Here is a 17,823-nt window from a genome sequence, read left to right as displayed (position 1 = left end):
AGCAGCAGAGCAGAGTCTCCTAACGCCATCAGAGGATCAAGCACATTTCCCCCCCGAAGGAAGTTATTGAATGGGAGCAGAAAACGCGGTGAGAAGCACCATTGTGATGGCCACGTGTGCGGGAGTAAAGCTGATGACACGCGTACGTGGACTGACTTCAACATCTTGACTGTATCTACACCACATTGACTTTATTAGCAATGAAAACTGACACAATGAAATGCATCTTCATTAATCTGCGCATCTGCCAACATCCACGCTACGTACACGGCGGCTGTAAGTTTTCATTGGTCACTTTTGCAGGGTCTGGGGAATTACTGTCTGTTTCCTTTACAAATTGGTTAATAAATGTCCAGATGTTCCTTAAAATGCACAACAAATGAACACACTAGATTAGAAAAAGTACATTAAGCGTAAAAATTTTCAAAATCAACATCTATTGTTGCACAATTTACACAAAAGCAGACAGTGAGACTTAGCAATCCTGCACTTCATTTTAATTCAGTAGATTTTGGCCGTGAACATAGCAGATCCCCTCCCTTTGGGGCGCCCCCCCCCCACAGCTCCCCAGACTAAGTGTAGCGTGGCAGCAGAGGCTGATTTACCTCCAAGATAAACATGTTTAAACTTCATTGTCATCGGGAAGGAGCCGCCCCGATTTTTTATTTGCAACTGCATGTTCTTTTCCTTTGAAGATGCCCACCATGATGGAAGGCGCCACAAAACCCGGATCTGCCTGTGGGGCTTCCTTGGCACCTGCCCTAGTACTTTTCTCCCGGGACTTTCTCTACTACGTAAGCTGGGAAGTGGCTATTCTGCTTTCTGGACTCCCTTGCAACTAAGGTGGTTGTGGGAATGCCATGCTGGCCAATGAGAGCAGAAGTCCCGAGAAAGGGCTTCAACCCAAATCAAAGAGAAAAGGCTCGTGGTGAGGAGCTTCTGGCCATTTGTCCGTCACCTCCCCCTTCTTCCTCCATGGGCAGGGAGAGTCCTGCACTTGATGCTGGCATTGAATGGGGAGCACTTATAACTCGATGTGCTTTTATTCTTGAAACAATAAGCCCTTTTCCCCTGTAGACCATCAAGCATTTTCTGTTGCTCCTGCTCTTACAACCCTGAGATGTGAGCTACAATATCAACTGTAAGAAAATTAACAATGTTAAATCTAGATTTATGTAACAGGTCATTGAAATCAACCATTTCCTTTAAAATTAAAATCTTCAGAATAATCCACATGTAGGGATTTGCGAAGATTTCCCACAACTAAACCCACGCCACTTACAAAAAGTCACCCACAGCCATTTTTCCTGTCCCTATCCATAGCAGTTCACCATCAACTCCACAGCTTTTTCCACAAAACTGAATTTCTACATTGCTAATTAATATATTCAAGGGCTAACATCTTGGGCTAAATTCTTAAGTACTGGAAGGGATAGAACCTGTACCCTTCAAGCTAACACCGCGTGTGGAGACACGTCTGATCTAGTTTTGAGTGAACAGTTTCAAGGCGCGCATGAGGCTGCCCAGGGCTGGCATCAGGCTGCCCGAGATGGACACTCACTCCTGGTCCTGCTCGCTTATCCTGTTCTTCCTCAGGCTCTTCCTCACGTAGGTCTCGATGATCTGCCAACAGTGAAAACTCGTTTGGTCACTGAACAGTTGAACCCAAACAGGTTACCACTTCCAGAATTGGGCTGATGTAGGCCACGTGTAAGAGAGGCAGGTGTAACAGAAGCAGAGTTGTATGAGAAAAGCAGACCTGCTAGTAAGCAGCAGGTTGTTGGTGCGCATTCGGGAGGAGGCCTGCAATTAGTTAGAGGAGCCAGTTCGTTACACTCCTTATCACCAAAGGATCTCGTCATGATTGTTAGGTGTGGCAGGTTCGGGGAAAATGGCTAAGTCCACTTGTCACATGCAACCCCTAACAAGCGATGTGTGACTTTCCCCATAAACACATTAGATCACACCCGCCGGTGTCACGTCACTGTGCGTACAGCCGGAGGGGCCAGCGCCACGGAAAGCAATTCCTTAGAAAGATAATGCGCACTGGTAGAGGTACAGCAAGCATTAGATGAACTATTTCTACAGAAAAACTGATGCACGAAAACTTACATTTATGTTCTTCCTTAAGATCCTATTTGCTGTTTCTAACTTTAGCGTTTCCGTCTGAAGGAGAAATGGTTTTAAAAGAAATACGTTTGGTTAAGAATATTTGGTCAATACCTTGGGCATTCATGGAGCAGAAAGTATTAAGGTTGACAGTCTAATCTCAAAACCACCCAACAGCACACCATGGCAAGGCAACGTACAAAGCAAAATGTGATTGGAAAGACATGGAGTAAGGGGCAAGCTCCTGGCCTGGAAGAGGTGATGGGGATGATACTACAGTGAGACTAAGGAATTTCAGGGAAATTTCAGGGGAAAAGAGCGCTTCACTTTTCAGAACCAATAAATGAATTTGTTAAGGTGGTTGGATACAACGTAAAAAATACAGTTTTAGGGAATCATAGGTTTACCAGCAGCTGCTGATACAAAGCAAAAAAAAAAAAATCCTTTGTTTGCATTCATGATAGTACCCGGCCCCACAAAGTCACCAGACTGAACACGACAAAAGTATGTAAGGCCAAAGCATAAAGTAAATTAGGGAAAAACAAAATGACCCTCAATGGGAATGCTAATATCACACAACTTCCGTTTCCTCCCAGATGAATCTATAAATTTTGGTACAAAATAGTTAGCACCACGTATGAAAGTATCCAAGATAATCCTGAGCAGAATTCTGATGGAAAGGTGTATAAATAAGACTGGTTCTTCCAGGTATGCAACCGACTGATAAGGATCAGCAATGACATCGATGAGGCTGGACGGAGAACGTAGGCCGAGTTTAAACTCTAATTCTGCTGCTTGTCCCCGGTGAGCGCAACCACGTAACTTACACGCATGCGCCTTGGTTTCCTTAGCTAAAAGAGAGGATTGATGGCAGCCACTATTTCTTAGCGTTGCTGAGAAGTAAATAAAATAGCATTTTTAAAAGTTCACAGGAGAATCTGGTCCATCACAAATCCTCAACGTGGTTTTTGTTTCTGGTTAGAAACAACTTTTAAATCCAGAGCCAGGAGTCAGTTTCTTACTAGGACAACAAATGCAATTTCATTGTGCCTTCCAGTGTTTGAACTGAGGGTCCAAATATAAATGATAAATCACGACAGCAATATCAATTAATGATATGGAATTATGGTGGGGAATCTTCCATTCCTTCTATTTCAATGACAGTAACTCATTCCTGTCTCCAGCACAGCTGTGCGGCTACCTGAAAATCCGTCCACAGGATGCGACACCAAAAAAATAAGGGTGTCGGAACCCAGAGAGGAGGAAGCCTGAACCCCAGCAGCCCAGGCCCTGCCACCTCCGGACTGTGCCTTATCGGGCGGGCGGTGTCCTGACCTCTGCGAGCCTCACTCAGCCTGAACCACTCAGCCTGGGGAGTCCCTGAGCGATGCAGCCATTGTCTTCCTGACAAGTATTTACCAAACAGTCACATTTTAAGAGACATCAAATGACCTGAGAGACTCCAACCGGGTCATTAGCGGATCTACAGAATTTGTATCGTTTTCATTTTTGTTGTTTTAGCAGATCTCTAATTAGTCTATTATTCTAATTACCTATTGGCTACAAATGATTTGAAATGAAAATCTTTTGGGAGCAAATGTATGTTCCTTTTTTACTGTATTATAAAGCCAAACTTCTTTTTTTTTCAGTCATTCAATTATTTAATTGACACTATAAAAAAGAAAATATAATTGATAAAATAATTAGGGAAGAATATTTAGCAGGTTTCAAAAGATTTCAAATAGGAGTAGGACACTTTACAATAAGTTGTGTGGGAAATAAAGCCAAACTTCTTCATGCATTTGCCAAATTTTTCACGTAAAAGAAAAAATGGAAACATTACAAAAAAAAAAAACAAAACTGTATACCTCTATGCTTTTAATTGCATTCTCGGTGATATTGGAAACTTCAGTATGAATCAAAGTTGCTTTAATTTCTCTTTCAAGAGCTTGGATTTCATCCCATTTATTGTGTATCTCACACCTCTTCTTTTCAACCTTCTGAATAAGAGTAAGGCTCTCCTCGTCCGTTACATTGTCAGATAATTCTGGAAGTGTTTTTTAAAAGCAAAATATTACTGCACTTAATACCTAAGCCCTCATCAGGAAAATTAATAACAATATTATGTATATAGTAATAAACAACTATAAGCTATAATGTAACTCATACCCCAAGCACATGAATAAAAATCATCTGCTCTAAGATGGGGTGTTCTCTTGGGGTCCCCCTAAGTTCCTAAAGGAATGTAGTTGTCACTCATCCTCATGACAACAGTCGGGGGCTCTGTTGGAGCACCTGGCAGAGTGGGGAGGATGAATTTTCAAGAGAAGTGTGCGCAGGTGGGCCCTGGCGGAGAGGTGAGCGGGGCATGGGAGGGGTGCGGGCAGCAGGGCCGGTGTGGCTCATTCAGTGGACGGGGAGGCACCCGGTGGGGGGCACCAGGGCCAGGTGAGTGACACCGAGAGGTGAGGCCACAAAGGAAGTGGGCGGCTGGGCAAAGCCCTGAGAACACAAGCCGTCAGCCACCCCGAGGGCTGGGGGAGCCAGTGGGACCACAGCCACTGCCCACGGTGCCCAGCATGGACTGGAAGGGCACCACTGGGTCAGGGCCATGGCCAGGAAGCCCTTGCAACCATTCCAGAGAGATCAGCTCAGGAAAGAGCCTGTGGCAGAGGGGAGGAGGGGGCAGAACCACACAGGAAACAGGAAACGAAGCTGCGACTGGGGGCGACTGGGCTCAGAGGAGAGGCCACTGGCAGAGGCGGGCTGGGGTGCAGGGGCAACACTGTAAGAAGAGCCGGCACTTACCATGAGCTGTGCAGGGGCGGGGGAGGCTGGGGGCTGGGGGGAGACTGCCAGGTGTGCCTGGGTGATGCCAGGCATGGGAATTGCCAGGGCCGAGCAAATGCAGAGAAGGGAAGGGGAAGGGAAGGTGGGGCAGGGCGTGCCCCCCTCACAGGCACCGTCTCACCCTCAGGACAAAGCCCAAGGGGAGCGAGACTTTTGCCCCAACTAGGCCGGCGGCTCAAGCAGCAGCGCCGGCAGAGCCAGGTGCACCCCGGGCTTGGCCTGTGAGCCAGGGGACATGGGCAGGATGGCAGGCGTGTCTTGGGCCTTGAAACCCGCCATGGCCGCAGCAGCTGACTCATGGGAGCGAGGAGCAAAGTCGGGGGCCTGAGGGCAGGCGAGCGCCAGGAGCCCACCCCCGCCTCCCTTCCAGCCCGGACCAGCCCAGACCTGCCCGGGCCAGCTCGGCCCCTCGGCCTCCTCGCTGCGCCAAGCATCTCGGGGCCCTCGAGGGCCTGGCCCACCCCCCGCACCGGTGTCCCCACCGGGTGTCCAGCATTTGTCCCCAGCCCTGGCCAGAGCTGGACACATCTCCACAGCCCACCCCAGAGCTCGGTGCCCCTCTGAAAGCCTCGGCGGCACTAGGGCCCGAGGACACAGCCGGGCTGTGGGGTCACAGAGAGTGCCCTGAGCCCTCCCTGCCCGCAGGGCCGCTCCGAGCCGCGGCTCATGCCAACCCCGTCAGAAGGGTGGACGTTACCTTCCTGGAAAGAGCCTGCTGGAACAAACACACGAGTAACCCTTGGCGCCCTCTGCGGACCCCCATCGCTGACGCAGGAAGGCAGAGGGCGTGGAGCCCCCAGGGGTCCCCAAGACCAGAGGGCCCGCCACTCACCCGCCTGCGCCCGGGCTGCGTCCAGCAGCGTCTGCTCCGTCTCCAACTCACGCCGGAGCCTGAGAACCGAGGAGGGGCGTGAGCACGGCCGTCGCCCTCCGCCTCTTACTCTGGGGACGAGGGGGGCCTGCTCCGTTCTCAGAAATGCGGGTCACTTGAAGGAGACGCCACCACGGGAGACGTCTGTGGACGCCGCCGCACATGAGCCCTCAGGGAAGGGACGCCCGTCCGTCTGCGCCCTGGGGACCGAGTGAGGAAGCTTCCAGGCCACAGACACGGCGGGGTCAGGGCAGGAGCCGGACTAATGGCCACGGGCTGACCCGCAGGGCCCAGAAACGCGGTTTCCGAGCGGTCAGTGTGGTTGGGCCGCGGCCGCGCAGCTCACCCGTCGTTGCGCGCCAGGGCGGCCTGCACGGCCGTCACCAGCTGCCGCAGCTGCTCGCGGGCCTGCTGCACCTCGGGGGTCCTCACGGGGCGCCTCTCCATCCCCTGGAGGAAGTCCAGGAACGCCTGGGGGGCGGGGAGAGGCGGTGAGGACGTCCTGGCGTCATGGCCCGCAGAGGCCCCAGGTAAAGTATAAATGCAGGTAAAAAGGGGGTACAAGGGAGGCCGGTGAAGAGGGGTCTCGGTGACCAGCGTGGGCGTTTTCAGCATGTCAAGGTTTTGCTTTCCCGGAGACCTCACAGGTGAGGCGGGTGAGAAGCGGCGGAGCTGAGCCAGGCACAGAGGAAGGCCCCAGAAGGCGGCACTTCCCGGGCCAGGCTCCCGTCCACCCAGGGGGCCTCTGCTTCTCCCTCTCAAGCCACAGCCTGAGTCTCTGCGATTTGGAAATTCCCAGGAAGACAGCGTTGGGGGCCGGCCCTGGATGCGGGAGTTTCTAGAACTGACCCCCACCTCCGGGAGCTTTTCCCGAGCAAAGCTGAGAGCCTGTGCTTCCCAGTTCATGACACAGGATCTGAAACTGAGGGCACTCGGTGGCCACGGCCCTCTCCGTGACCAGTTCAGTCCACTTTGCTCCGGCCAGGGCTGGGCTGCAACAGTACACGCTGCTGTGTGACCTGCCTCTGCTGAGGACCCCCCCAGGTGACCTCATCTTCACCCACCCAGACACCTGCACAGGCCCTGCGCCATCACGGCTCAGCCACCAGGTGGACACCCAGTGTGGGCATGCAGGAGCGCGTGCAATTCAGAGGTGCCAATGAGACAAAGACACCCCTCAATACATACACCCCACACATACCACATAGGGCTGGGGGAGAGGGTCTGGAAGAGGAGGGAGGTGGCCCAAGGCCGGTGGGCAGGGCAGAGGGGAGAGGGGTTCTGAGCAGCTGCTGGGTGGGGACTGGCTCCGGAGGAATATGCCAGACTTGGTGGCCACAGGCCCCGTGGACAGAAGCCCCTCCCACCACGGGGCGCGGGCAGGGCCACGGGCGGCCCCTCCTGTCTAAGGGTCCATACAGGGGCCTTGGCTCAGTGGTGTCCAGGGCCAGGGGACAGGACACGGGGCCGGTTACCTCATGCTGCTCCGTGGGGCAGGTCTCCAGGAGGATGGCCATGTAGAGTTCGTATTCGTCCTGCACAGGGGAGAGGGCGCTGGGGCAGCGTGACGGCTCCGGGGGCAGCATGACGGTCTCTGCCCACATCGGTGGCGGCGAGGATGCCTGTGCGGCCGCTCAGAGGTGTGACGGCTCCCTCGGGGTAGGCCACGTCCGCGCGTGGGGTGATGGACAGAGGCTCACCCTTCTGAAGCCACTGAGCTTTAACTCTGGTGACCTCAGCACAGGGACAAAACACCCAGGGTGAGGCTTGGGCCCTGCTGACCCGCCAGAGACAGGCACAGGGGCCGCCACGCAGCCGCCAGGTCGCCCACGGGAAACGCCGCCTCGTCAGCCACGCAGGAGCAGACAGTGACGCGCGATGATCGCAAGGCGTGTTCCGCACGTACAAGTCATGAAAGTTTATGTGTGAACCCCCAGACCGAAGGAGGGAAGTATCTGGGGACTCCAAGGCCGGTCCCAGCGCGCAGGGGGTGCAGGCATGAACTGAGGACGCTGCAGAAGCCCGGCCTGGCTCTCAGCCTGACCCCTCGGATTCGGGGGACACGTGTGATGCCATTACCTTGATTTCCTTCAAGATCTCCCCGAATATCAGAGAGCTGCTGCAAATGTCCTCAAAGACATCTGAGAAGACGGACAGCCGGCCGAGCTCCTGCGGGGCGCAGACGCACAGCTTCTGGAGGCTCTGCGGGGGGACACGCACCCACTTGGGACCGTCCTCTCCTTTCCGAGCACGTCCGGCCCTGCAGGACGGGGACCTCCAGGGACCAGCAGAAGCGCAGCCCCATGAGCGCCTAGTGACCCACCTGCACCTCCGCTGCAGCCTGCCCGGCCCCTGCCCGCCTGGCCCCCAGGCTGGCGTCTGCCTTCTTCTTTGCTGGTTCCCTCAAGCCCCGGGTTCCAGGCCCCCCTCAGCCTCCACAACGCCCCGAGGCCCCCCTTACCATCGGTCCCCTCAGCAAGGAGCCTCATGGAGGCGTGACCATGCCCCACGCACATGGCTGTCCTCTCGCCCCTGCACCCCACTACCCAGCTCTACTCCCGACTGGCTGCTCCCGGGAGTTCCCATCAGGCTCGCCGCTGTGCACGGGACGCCTGGGCAGACCCGCCTGCACCAGGTGACCTCAGCTCTGTCCACACTCTCCGCACACTCCCCCCACCCCAGTCTGATGAAGCCTTTCCCAGATCCTTCTGGGTCCGCCACGGCTTATGCACCTGCCGGGGCAGCGGCGGCTCCTGCTTCCGGCTCTGAAATCACCCCCAACTTACCGCTCCCTCGAGCCTTGGTTCACGTCACCCTGACTTCACCTCCTGCACCCCGGGGCGCCCGGCACAGGTGCTTCCTCCTGCCCGCGGGAGGCGCAGGAGGTACCTGGGAGCAGGTGGGCCCAGGGCCTGCGCTGCGCGCGCCCCACCCGCGCCGCCCCCACCCCGCGCCCCCCACCCCGCGCGCCCCCCACCCCGCGCGCCCCCCACCCCGCGCGCCCCCCACCCCGTGCCGCCCCTTACCCGCTCCAGCTTCTTCTCGTGGGCGAGCGCGGCCTTGCGCCCGGTGAAGTCGTTGTCCAGCAGGTCCTGCTTGGCCAGAACGTCCTTCTGGAAGCGCAGGAGCTGCCGGTGCTGGTCCGCCCTGGTGACGCCCGCCAGGTAGGAGTCGACGCGCTGGAACCTGTCGGGGCCCGGGGGCGCCGCGGCGCACTGGCGGCTGGACAGCGGCCTCCGGTACCGGAGGACCTCCACCTCGGGCGCGCTCGGCTCCCCCGCGCCCCGCCGCCCCGGGAGGCGCCCCGCGGGCCGCGCCCGCGGGACCAGGTCGTCGTCCGAAGCGCGCCCCGCGGGGTGCAGGTAGCGGAACAGGGGCGCGCCCTGGCCGTCGCGGGGGCTCAGGGCCGTGCGCACCGTGAAGTGGGCCAGCGCCGCCTTCATGCGCGCCACCCTCCGTGCGCTCGGCGCCTCGGCCCGCGGGCCCGCCTCCGCCGGGGGCCGGCGCGCGTTGGCCCAGTGCTGCAGCACGGTCTCGGGGGGCCTGTAGAGCTTGTCGGGGTTCAGGTGCCCGGAGGTGTAGAGCCGGACGTCGTCGCGGTGGCCCTTCTGCAGCTTGTCCAGCAGCGGCGTGAGGTTGCACAGCGTGTGCACGCCCGGCGCCTCGCAGTGCCTCCAGGGCAGGTGCGCTGCGCGGAGGGGAGACCCGCTCAGCGCCCCGACTCGCGGAGAGCCGGCCGCACCCCCGCCAGCGCGCGGGACCCCAGGGCCGGCGCCCTCCGAGAGCGGGCAGGGGAGGCGGGGCGGACCCCAGAGGGTTCTCGCACGTCGGCAAAGGCTCGGAGAGAAGCCGCCGCGCGGACCCTGCTCTTGCCGCCCGCGCCCGCTGCCCAGCGGACCGCGCGGTGCCCGCCCCGCACGCCCGACGCGGGCCTCGGCCCCACGGGGGCACGCGGGAGCCGCGGGCAGCTGGGGGGCAGGACCCGCCTCCCTCGGAGGGCCACGCGCTCCCCAGCCCGGCCCCTCTCGGGACAAGGCCCGGACGAAACGCAGCGGGACCCCGGGCTGCGGGCAGGTCTAGCTGGGGGCCCTCTCTGCCGCCAGCGGGGGGCCGCCTTCAGCTCCGAGGGGCCCCCTGCGGCCCTGGGCCCTGCTCCGAGCATCCTCACAGGTTCGGGTCCCCCTTGTGACCGGGCGCGGATCAGGTCGGGCCGCCCAACAGGGGCCCCTGACCTCGAGCTCACAGGGGCCCCAGAGCACAGCCCCAGAGGGTGCCCTCGCCCCGGCTCCCGCTCCACGGCTCCCGGCCAAGCCCAGTGTGCTCCCAGGGACACCCCAGAATTCTGCCAGCCTCAGGCCTGGCCACCTAGGCCCCTGTACTGGCCCAGGCGGCATCGGGTCACCTGCCCTCCTGAGGGCGCAGACACAGGCGCAAACCCTCCCAGGGCTGAGTCTGAAACGCCCCGTGCTAGGCTTAGTGCTTCAGAGAAAGGTCTGCGGCCTCTTTCCAGGCAGATAATCCTCATTCCCCCGGGGCATCCACACCTGAAGAAGGCCCTGGGCCTCGCTGTGTTTGAGAGATTTCTCCAGAGAAACAGAACCAGTAGGGCGTGTCTGTTTATAGCAAGAGATTTATCGTGAGGAATTGACTCACGATTACACGACCTGGCAAGCCAAAAGCTCCAGGGGAGGCTGCAGGCGGCAGACACCATTCCTGCCCCAAGTCTGCCTCTCGCTGCTGGGAGCTTGGCCTTTCGTTGTCATTACTGCTGTTGTTATCAAGGTCATCGGCTGCTCAGACGAGGCCCCCACACTCAGGCCAGCGTCTACTTTATTCAAAGTCTGAACTTTCAAAAGTTAATTTCATCAAAAAAATAAAAACCTCACAGAAACCCCCAGAATGACGCCTGATGGGCCGTCTAAGTTGACATGTGCTTTCAGCCAGCTCGGGGGAGCCGACAGTGGGAGGCTGTGGCGTGATTGTGTCACCTTGTTTAATTTCTCTCCAAGAAGGATTTGAAGCCACCAGCAAATGTTTTAGCAAGACCAGGTTCCCGCTCAGAACACGTTTCCCTTTGTGACGAGACTTGCTCGACCGGGTTGAAGAAAAAGGTGAAACAATTCACTGGGAAACTCACTGACTCTTTATAAGGTGACCGGGAAATGAACTTGTTTTAAGTAGAGCTAAACCAGTTGGTTTTGTTTTGTTTTGTTTTGTTTTTATCACTATAGACCTTTCATTTTTTAAAATAAATTTTATTTTTATATTCCCCATACAATTGCAACCCCCATATTTTGACCCCAATCCCTCCCCTCCCAGCCCCCACCCCCCATAGAGTGTCTCTGGTTCATAGCTGTTTGTTGATTTTGATTTTCACTCTCTTATAGTTATTTATTTTCCTGGTCCCTTATTTAGGTTTTCTAGATTCCTGCTCTGAGTGAGACCATCCGGTATTTTTCTTTTTCTTTCTGCCTTATTTCGCTGAGCATGATCCCTTCTAGCTCCATCCAGGTGGCTGCAAATGGCGTGAGTTTATCTGTTTTGACTGCTGAGTAATATTCCAGGGTGTATATGGACCCCATCTCCTTGATCCAGGCATCTGTCTTTGGGCATTTGGGTTGTTTCCAAAGCCAGAGCTAAACCAGTTTTTAAAGACAAACCCATAAAGAAGGCAACTGGTAGGTTCTAGAGACTCGGTGTGAATTACCAAGCATTTCCAGTATCGTCAGCCTTTAACTGCTTGAGCACAGGGTGTGGTTTTCTAGCACTTCTTCTTTTCAGGGCAGAAGCAACAGGTCTTCAACAGCAAAGACTGCAGATTGCCGCCCCGTGTTACCGGACCTCTGAGAACCACAGACTCCCAGAGAATCCATGGCTCTCTCTCTCCAGAAGGGCCACCTGTTTCCTCTCTCTCCCCTGGGGTGTGGGAGTGGCAGGCCTAGACAACAGAGCACAGCTCACAGCCCAGGTTCAAGCCCCTCGGGGAGAAGCCTGCCTGGATGAGGCCTCCCACAGAGCTCCCATGGAGTGACTTGGGCCTCGTGCTCCTGTGGCCTCCCTGGCAGGCTGCATCGCCCCTCTGCCCGCCTGGAGCATCTCTGGAGGCCCTCTCGGACTGCAGCCTGTCCTGAGCCCGCGGGGGGCCCCGGCGTCCCTGTGTTCTCTCCTCCCACTGTGCCATGTTTCCTGCAGGGAAGGAACCGTCTTCCGCACAGTCGCATCTCAGAGAGAGACCGGGAACAACCGTCTGTTTAATGAATGCATGTGAGCAAGACGTGCACATACAGAGAGAGGGGGAGTCTCGCGCGTTTGGAGGAATGTGCATGTAGAAAGAGATGTTCCATCCTTTAAAGAAATGAAAGGAATTTGAGGAATTTTAAATCATTGAGAAATACAAAGATACAGGAGCGAAGATCAACCCGGGGGGCAGGTGCCGGGAGTCCTGTGGCCCGTGGGGGTCGGTGCGAGGGCGCGTGCTGGGCGGGCGGCTGCTCCGTCTGCGGCCAGGGGGGCGGGGAGGACCCACCAGTCCCGACCCTGTCCCCTGCAGCAGGTCCACGCCCCTCCGCGGTGTCCCCCTCCTCATGCTGTTTCCTAACGAGGGGCTTTGCAGACTGAGCTAAGGCTATGCCCTTCATGACCAGGTTGTCTGGGGTCTGATCACGCAGCCTCTAGCGCAGGGACTCTCAAGGCCAAGTGGGGGGCAGGGGTGGCAGCAGGCAGTTTGGGGGCTCCACGTGGTCGTGGGTTCCAGGGCGGGGTCTCGCCGCAGGGCCCGGAGACTGGCTTCCAGAAGCAGCGCAGGCTCTGGCTGCCGGCCGGCCAGGGCACAGGACCTCAGCGCTGCAGGCCGCGGGCGGCCTCTCTCGGAGAAGGCGGGAGGGGGGCCCGGCGCCTGCGGCCCGACCCTCGACTCTGGCTTTGCTCGGCTTGGTCGGGGCTGGTCCGCCAGCGGGTTTGTCCTTTTCCTTTATAATCTGCCGACCACGCGCCCGCTGAGGCCGGGACGAGACACTTTCTCTTCCCAGCAGCCCCTTCCCCGCGTGAGCTGCGGCCGCTGCGTGGGCCCGGGAGGGCAGCCCCCGGAGTCAGCGACATGATGTTCGCAGTGACCCCCACCCGTCTCACCCCCGCACACAGCTCCACGCCCCTCGGCACCTGCACACACACGTAGCGTGTGCAAAACTGTCCCGGGCCAGGCCCAGGCAGGCGGGGGTGGCCTCGGCAGCTGGGGCGCGCCTGGCGGGGGCAGCGCTCGGCAGTTCCCACGGCGGATGCTGGCCTCACCCGGGATTCAGGCCCCTGGCCAGGCCCAGACGGGGCTGCCCGTCATGTTCTTTACAGGGAGAGGTTTTCATGGACACATTCGGTACGGGGCGTCCTGGCGGAGGGGCCAGGAAAGGAAGCGCTGACACTGCGGGGGAAGCCCCGGGTCCCCGTGGCACTCCCTGCAGACGGTGCTCCCCGGCTGTGCTCACCGGGCAGCCCCTTGGGGCCTGCACAAGGCAGCACCCCCTGAGGCAGATTCCCAGTGGGCGTCGCGCTGGCGCCTTTGAAGCACAGGTCTGAGTGGGAAGGTGACCAGGCGCCCCCTTCTCTGGGGGTCCGGGGCGCTTGTGTCTCGGGGAAGGGACCGCGGTCACACGGCCACTGCTGGGCAGCACTTCCTTCCCAGTCGGGTCTAGAGTGCTCTGAGGGCTTCACACGCACAGACTTGCCCGTCCTCGTTGGCCAGAGGGGCCAGTGCTGTCCCTTACAGAGGAGCACGCAGAGGGACAGAGGGTGGCCGGGGACTCGATCAGCAGGCGGGGCTGCAGGGACACCTCTGCCTGCTGCCCAGATGCTCGGGGTGGTCCTCAGTGCCCTCGCGGTAGCAGCATCTTCTCTGAAACACCCCGTGCTCCAGCCTGTGCTCCATCCACAGGTTGCCCCTCCCTGGACTCTTGGGGGCCTGGGGAGCTGGGCCCTAGGGGACGTGTGGCCTCCAGTCCACAGAGGCGAAGAGCAAACCCCCCCCCCAGAGATGTGACACCAACAGAGAGGGTGGGGGAGGCTCTGTGCTCTGGGGGTGTGGCAGGGGCGCAGGGGGCAGCCCTCCATGCCCTGAGGGGTGTCCTTTATAAAGAACTGAGCTGTCCTAGAAACCCCCCACCCCTCCTCGCAGACACACACACACACACACACACGCACGCACGCCGGTACATGCTCTGCTTTGCACGTTGCTATTGCACAGGCTCCCGAGGCAGCGTGCCCCCAACCCCCCAGCCCTGCTGACCCGCGGGTTTGCAGCCAGCAGCAAGTCACGCTCGCCACCCGCCTCGGAGGTGCCCGGCCCCGCGCAGCGCTCGGCCCCCTCACCCCCCACTCACCCCCACTCACCCCTCCACTCACCCCTCCACTCACCCCCCACTCACCCCACTCACCCCCCACTCACCCCTCCACTCACCCCCCACTCACCCCCACTCACCCCCCACTCACCCCCCACTCACCCCCCACTCACCCCCACTCACCCCCACTCACCCCCCACTCACCCCTCCACTCACCCCCCACTCACCCCACTCACCCCCACTCACCCCCACTCACCCCCACTCACCCCCCACTCACCCCACTCACCCCCCACTCACCCCTCCACTCACCCCCTCCACTCACCCCCCACTCACCCCACTCACCCCCACTCACCCCACTCACCCCACTCACCCCCACTCACCCCCCACTCACCCCCCACTCACCCCCCACTCACCCCCACTCACCCCCACTCACCCCCCACTCACCCCTCCACTCACCCCCCACTCACCCCACTCACCCCCACTCACCCCCACTCACCCCACTCACCCCCCACTCACCCCCCACTCACCCCACTCACCCCCACTCACCCCCACTCACCCCCCACTCACCCCACTCACCCCCACTCACCCCCACTCACCCCCCACTCACCCCCTCCACTCACCCCACTCACCCCCCCACTCACCCCCCACTCACCCCTCCACTCACCCCCCACTCACCCCTCCACTCACCCCCCACTCACCCCTCCACTCACCCCACTCACCCCCACTCACCCCACTCACCCCACTCACCCCACCACCACCCCCACTCACCCCCCACCACCCCCCCACTCACCCCCCACTCACCCCCACTCACCCCCACACACCCCCACTCACCCCCCACTCACCCCTCCACTCACCCCACTCACCCCCACTCACCCCCCACTCACCCCCACTCACCCCCCACTCACCCCCCCACTCACCCCCCACTCACCCCCACTCACCCCTCCACTCACCCCCCACTCACCCCACTCACCCCCCACTCACCCCTCCACTCACCCCCACTCACCCCCACTCACCCCCCCACTCACCCCCACCCCCCACTCACCCCCCACTCACCCCCCACTCACCCCCCCACCACACCCCCCACTCACCCCCCCACTCACCCCTCCACTCACCCCCCACTCACCCCCCACTCACCCCACTCACCCCACTCACCCCCACTCACCCCACTCACCCCACTCACCCCCCACTCACCCCCCACTCACCCCCACTCACCCCCACTCACCCCCACTCACCCCCCACTCACCCCACCACCCCACTCACCCCCCACTCACCCCCCACTCACCCCCCACTCACCCCACCCACTCACCCCACTCACCCCCACTCACCCCCACTCACCCCACTCACCCCCCACTCACCCCCACTCACCCCCACTCACCCCACTCACCCCCACTCACCCCCCACTCACCCCCACTCACCTCACTCACCCCCCACTCACCCCCACTCACCCCCCCACTCACCCCCCACTCACCCCACTCACCCCCACTCACCCCCACTCACCCCACTCACCCCCACTCACCCCACTCACCCCCACTCACCCCCACTCACCCCCCACTCACCCCACTCACCCCCACTCACCCCCCACTCACCCCTCCACTCACCCCCCACTCACCCCACTCACCCCACTCACCCCCACTCACCCCACTCACCCCCCACTCACCCCCCACTCACCCCCCACTCACCCCCACTCACCCCCCACTCACCCCACTCACCCCCACTCACCCCCACTCACCCCCCACTCACCCCCCACTCACCCCACTCACCCCCACTCACCCCACTCACCCCACTCACCCCTCCACTCACCCCCCACTCACCCCCACTCACCCCACTCACCCCCCCACTCACCCCACTCACCCCCCACTCACCCCCCACTCACCCCCACTCACCCCCACTCACCCCCCACTCACCCCACTCACCCCCACTCACCCCCACTCACCCCCACTCACCCCCCCACTCACCCCACTCACCCCCACTCACCCCCCACTCACCCCTCCACTCACCCCCCACTCACCCCCACTCACCCCACTCACCCCCACTCACCCCCACTCACCCCCACTCACCCCACTCACCCCTACTCACCCCCCACTCACCCCACTCACCCCCACTCACCCCACTCACCCCCACTCACCCCACTCACCCCCACTCACCCCACTCACCCCCCACTCACCCCACTCACCCCCACTCACCCCCACTCACCCCACTCACCCCCACTCACCCCACTCACCCCCACTCACCCCCACTCACCCCACTCACCCCCACTCACCCCACTCACCCCCACTCACCCCCACTCACCCCCCACTCACCCCACTCACCCCACTCACCCCGCGCCTCCCGCGGCTCCTGCTCCGCCATGGCCTCCCTCTGGCTGCGGAGCTGCGGTTGCCGGGGAGCCGCACACATTCCAAGGCCCCCCCCCCCAGCCTGGCCCTGCCCCAGTCCCGCCCCTCCCCGCCCCTCCCCGCCCCTCCCGGTCCCTGGGGCGCGGCTCTGTCGGGGTGGGAGGCCGGCTGCGCTCTGCGCCATCCGAGCAGCCCGACCCCTGCTCCTCTCCAGGGCGCGCTGACCTGGCGGCCTCTGCCCGGGAGGGGCGGGGCGGGCGCCAGCGCGGGGGGGGGGGACGGGTCACTGCGGGGACGGCCCGCGCCCCCCACCCGAGCCCAGCAGCCGCTCAGCCCCGGCCAGCGGCCCCTCCCGCCCCAGGACTGCCGGCGCCAAGGCCAGCGTCCCCCGCCGCCGGGGTGTGCGGGTCGGGAGTTCAGGGGAGCGGCCCGGCCGGAGGGAGGGCGTGGCCCCCCGACTCCGCCCTCTGGTCACTGCTAGACGCCCCCTGTCCACAGGCCAGCCCCTGCCCCAGGGCTCCTGTCTTTGAAAACCGGATTCTGCTTAAATTTCTTCCGGCCGGGGAGGAGCTGTCGGGGGGCTGGTGACCCCACTCTCGGGAGGGAGGCCCGGGCAGCCCCAGGCTCCCCAGGGCTGCGGGAAGGCACAGCCGCCAGGACGGGGCCTTCCAGGAGTGGGGTCACCTTCCCGGGGCTCCCCAGCTCCCCGGGAAGGCACAGACCCAGCCACACAAGGCCTTCCAGGAGTGGGGTCACCTTCCCAGGGCTCCCCGGCTCCCCGGGAAGGCACGGCCCTGGCCACACGAGGCAGGGCCCGCAAGGACTCAGCTTGTGGTGGGTGTTGGTCAGATACTCTCCACGGGGGCCTGGGAAGCGGTGGGGTTACCACGACCCCAGCAGGCTTGGGATCCCCAGAATTAGGAGCACTGGAATTTAACCCGGGGAAAGACAAGCAGAGCGCTGGCTCTCCCCGTCCAGCCACAGTGTCTGGGCAGGACACGGCCGCGCTGGCCTCCCACGTGGCTGGCTGCTGGTCAGCACCAAATGCAGCCCGGGCACCCAGCCCCCCAGTTGCTGGAGCTGACACCCCGGGCCTCTGCTGAGCTGCGATTCAGTGAAACAACGGATGGTTTTTAGAGATGGTAGAACCCGGCCTGCCCTCCACACGGGGGGAGGCAGGGTTCCTGCCCCCTCCACAGACCAGCAAGGGGGGTTCCCTTCTCCCTGGTCTCGGTGGGGACAGCAGGCGGCTGGGCCGGCAGGGCTGGGGTCCCCCTGCTGCCCCACACTGCCCCTTGGCACAGGAGTGGATCCGGCTTGGGGAGTGTGA

At 60.9% G+C, this 17,823-nt stretch overlaps 1 protein-coding gene across 1 annotated transcript in view; it reads right to left on the bottom strand.

Annotated features, from left to right (window-relative positions):
• Window positions 1-1,557: 1,557 nt before the first annotated feature.
• LOC311167741 (uncharacterized protein C6orf118) overlaps window positions 1,558-17,823 on the bottom strand; it is a gene marked incomplete at both ends in the record, with an annotated part of 20,513 nt that continues 4,247 nt past the window's right edge. The window contains 9 exons of the mRNA XM_084228790.1: window positions 1,558-1,623; window positions 2,113-2,166; window positions 3,978-4,156; window positions 5,792-5,850; window positions 6,177-6,301; window positions 7,306-7,365; window positions 7,910-8,032; window positions 8,857-9,518; window positions 16,476-16,527. Coding sequence (XP_084084916.1) covers window positions 1,558-1,623; window positions 2,113-2,166; window positions 3,978-4,156; window positions 5,792-5,850; window positions 6,177-6,301; window positions 7,306-7,365; window positions 7,910-8,032; window positions 8,857-9,518; window positions 16,476-16,527 — 1,380 coding nt within the window. The remainder of the gene's footprint in view (window positions 1,624-2,112; window positions 2,167-3,977; window positions 4,157-5,791; window positions 5,851-6,176; window positions 6,302-7,305; window positions 7,366-7,909; window positions 8,033-8,856; window positions 9,519-16,475; window positions 16,528-17,823) is intronic.

The sequence above is a fragment of the Talpa europaea genome (genome assembly GCF_964194135.1).
Source record: "Talpa europaea genome assembly, chromosome: 2".
Lineage (NCBI taxonomy): Eukaryota > Metazoa > Chordata > Mammalia > Eulipotyphla > Talpidae > Talpa > Talpa europaea.
The sequence above is the reverse complement of the archived record's forward strand: the minus strand, read 5'-3'. Positions and strand labels throughout refer to the sequence as shown.